The sequence below is a fragment of the Stomoxys calcitrans genome, chromosome 5 (assembly GCF_963082655.1).
Source record: "Stomoxys calcitrans chromosome 5, idStoCalc2.1, whole genome shotgun sequence".
In the NCBI taxonomy this organism is placed as follows: Eukaryota; Metazoa; Arthropoda; class Insecta; order Diptera; family Muscidae; genus Stomoxys; species Stomoxys calcitrans.
Window position 1 is genome coordinate 2,622,346 of NC_081556.1, and position 3,958 is coordinate 2,626,303.

Here is a 3,958-nt window from a genome sequence, read left to right on the forward strand (position 1 = left end):
AGAAAAAAAAATTATAGAAATCAAATTTACAAAAAAAATATAGAAACAAAATTTTATGTTTTTTTTTTTTTTTTTTTGATGTGGAAATAAAATTTGAATTTTTGTCAAAACAATTTCACAAATCTTGTATGGGCAAAATAGTCTATGAAAAAGGTTACATTATGATATTTTAATTTTAACAAAATTAAAAAAAAAAATAAATCTGGCTCTGAAGATTATTTCTCTAGCACAGCGGCAAGACAAAAAATCAATTTTGAACATCGCAACTCAAAAACACCCAATTTTCTGAAGCAACAAACATACTGGAGATAAACTCTGAGTGTCTTAAGCCAAAAAAAAAAATAAAAAAAATATATTATTAAATTTTTGGCTAAAGGTAATGCCGTGTACATTGTAATGACAAAATTTACCTGCAGGATAACTGTAAAGAATGTGCCCTTAAATTTCCCGTATTTTATTTTCACCCCATATCCCTTATAATAATTCCCATTATTGAACTTCCCTCATTTAAAAACATAGAAATAATAAACTTTCGTTTAGATTAAAGTCCATGCTAAAAGATTTTATTTCTCATGGTGGTATGCTTATCTGCTCCCTCTATTGGCTATTTTTTTATATACCCCTGTTTGGGTTAAGCAAGCTTTGAGCTTTTATTCCAATTAGCTTTATTATGACGTTTTCAAATCAAATTGTACCAATAGGATCAAATTTATAGCAGTGGCTTGCAAAAAGTTAAATGCAGTCCTCATATCCAAATCAAAAAATCCACAAATGTTCGTATTATCCTGGTAAACACACATTTTCAAAGAGAAAAGCTCCAACTGAAATAGAGGGAAATAACAAAGTGGACATAGGGTAAGAATTATTTGCAAAAAAGCAAACTTAAAAATTTTTAGGCAGTTTTTCATTAAATAAAAAAAAATTAAAAATCCACCTTATACAGGTGATTTTAAGGAAAAGTGCATATAATACTGCGCAAAATTAATGGGGGCTCAAAAACAAGGGTGAGAATAACTGAACACAACCCATAAATTTAAAACCCATGGAACACATTTTTCGAGCTCTTTTTAGGCAAACAGGGAATAAATGATAAGAATTGTTATGCTATTGGAGATATATCAAGTAATAGTTCGATTCGGACCATAAGTGAAATGAATGTTAAAGAACATAGTAGAAGTCATTGGGTAATATTTCAGTTCATTCAGATAAGAATTGCGTCTTGTAGGGACTCAAGAAGCATAATCGGGAGATCGGTTCATATGGGAGCTGTATCAGGCTATAGATCGATTAAGACCATATTGGACATGTATGTTGAAGGTCATGGGAGAAGCCGTTGTACGAAATTTCAGCAAAATTGGATAAGAATTGCGCCCTCTAGATGCTCAAGAAGTCAAGATCCCAGATCGGTTTATATGGCAGCTATATCAAAACATGGACTGATTTGGCCCATTTACAATCCCAAGCGATCTACATTAATAAGATATATTTGTGCAAAATTTCAATCGTCTAGCTTTACTCCTTCGAAAGTTAGCGTGCTTTCGACAGACGGACGGACATGGCTGGATCGACTTAAAATGTCATGACGATCAAGAATATATATACTTTATGGGGTCTGAGACGCATATTTCGAGGTGTTACAAACGGAATGACGAAATTAGAATACCCCCCATCCTATGGTGGAGGGTATATTAAATCAAAACGACGAAACTTTGGTTTTTGTTCATCTCTCTTTCGAGGTAGGAACAATGATCGAACATTTTTGTGCAATAGAAAAATGAAAGCCTTAGGAGTTCATCATTACTAAATACTAATACTACTAAACTTCCCATGAACATTCCATTAAGGAACAGGGGATACTTCTCTCATATCAATGAGTGAGGGGCCTGCTTTTTTATACCGAGTGTGAACGGCATGCCAAATAGCGACACCACTTAGTAGAGTAGTTTTAACATTACAGGATACCTCACTTATGTGGCAAGCATTAGTAAAGGGATAACCACCGCTGAAAATTTTTCTGATATTAAAACCTTTCTCTGTCACACAGAGTAAGCTTTCACTCAATTTTTCCTTTTTTTGCTAAATTGAAATGTGCCTAAACATCTAAACTGGTAAGCTACTGCCTTCCACAATAAAACCCACACTCTATCACACTGAATACTGAAGCCAGCCTTTTATTTTATTTATGTTTCCTTACACCGCTTGAAAAGTAAACCCGGATTTGTGCACAGTGTCTGGAAGGGCAAAGGCCAATGAGCTTGGCATTAACCCTTGAAAGACCTATCTGGTACTCTTCACCAAAGAAATTTTGCCTGTAGAGATCTTTTTATTTAAAGAAACTTGAAACCGTTGAAAATCGATCTTAGATTTTTTTTACTTTTTTTCAATTACTACTGAAAAACCAACATACATACCGATATCTGCATAGGGCTAAATCGTTTGAGAATGGAATAAAATAAAATGTATCGTCGTGTCCCTATACTTACATCTTTTTCCTCCACATTGTCTCTAGAAGCCCCATTTCTCGTTGCAGATTCAAAGAGTAGCTGCCGAATAGATTTCCAGCATTTTTTTGCATCCGAACAAATGAAAGCTGTTAGAAATATTTCGCCAATATTTATAAAAGATGCTTGTAGCGTTAGTAACAACAGAGGAAGTTTAAAAGGCTCCACCGAGGTATACCACCATATGATTATGTTGAAGAATAATGAAACCAATGCCACCATATCGGCCAACATTATGGCCAGTAGTTGCCATTGGAAAATGCCAATCAATTCGCGGGTCAAATGACAAATTTCTTCAATGACTTTGGATAAATGATGAATTTTCCTCGGAATTGTATTATTTGTAGAGGACTCCATTATTTCCGCTTGGACATAACGCAGAGCACAGTTCACATAGCATATGCCACAGAAGAAGAAATTTATATTGAAAATTGTTAGGCTCTCCAGGAAACCAAAATACACAGCCAACAAAATGAGGGGAAAGGTGGGATTGTCCGCAAATAAAAAAATTCTCACATATAACATGGCCATTAAACTTAAGGCTGTGGCAAGTTTAAGCCAAATTAGGAGGTCGTTTCTTTTCAAGATCTCATGGCGTTTCGCTTCGCTTAATGTATGGAAATTATCCAGCCGCAATCTCTCCAAACCACTGATTACTTTGAAGAGTCTTCCATTGTATCTCCATATGCCCCATAAAGTTAAGAGAATAGAAGGAAACCTCAGAATTGTTACTACACGGTTGAGCACAACATAGAAACGTCGTTGCATAAAAGCCATCTGATCTATGTGATGAGATGTTGCTGCAAAGGGTAGCAGACTACAATAGGCAACATGTACTACCACACAATAGATTTTCATTAGATATCCCTTTTGGACAAACTTCTTGCTTTTGTAGTCGAAATAAAAATTCAGCAGGCCCAGAAGATGTGTTACGAAAACAGCTACGTAAAATATGCCTTTCAACTTGGGGTCAAGTGTTAACGACGATATCTGCGGCATGACTAAATGTTTCTTTTTTTTTAACAATTACATCCATCGTGGTATGCTTTCACTAAACTCTTTGTTGACTCAAAAACTTATCCTTTAATCTACAAACACAAACACGTGTGGGGTCAGTAGCCAAAAACAAATTGTTGTAGAAATTGAACCCATTGTATGCCAAGGTAATAAATAAGAGGAAAACCCTAAATGTAGAGTGATCCGTTCCGTTTTTGAAAACCGTGGTTCCGATTTTTTATTAAAAACAATAACAGGTTTCTCAAAAAAATTTTTTCTGATTTCAAATGAATTGGTTGGTTCCCTGACAAAAATAGACGAGGTGAACAAATTTTTATACCCTCCACCTTAGGAGTATACTAACTTCGCTATTCCGTTTCTAACACCTTGAAATGTTGATCTAAGACCCCATAAAGTATATATATTCTTGAACGTCTTGACATTTTAAGTCGATCTATTCA

General features: G+C 34.8%; 1 protein-coding gene across 1 annotated transcript; it reads right to left on the reverse strand.

The window, feature by feature from the left end:
* Positions 1–577: 577 nt before the first annotated feature.
* On the reverse strand, positions 578–3,697 carry LOC106083169 (gustatory and pheromone receptor 39a-like). The gene is made up of 2 exons (XM_013246031.2): positions 2,484–3,697; positions 578–821 (listed from the first exon to the last, which is right to left on the reverse strand). Exons 1-2 carry the CDS (start codon positions 3,498–3,500, stop codon positions 669–671), a joined length of 1,170 nt encoding a protein of 389 aa, XP_013101485.2. The 5' UTR covers positions 3,501–3,697; the 3' UTR covers positions 578–668.
* Between the last annotated feature and the right edge of the window lie 261 nt (positions 3,698–3,958).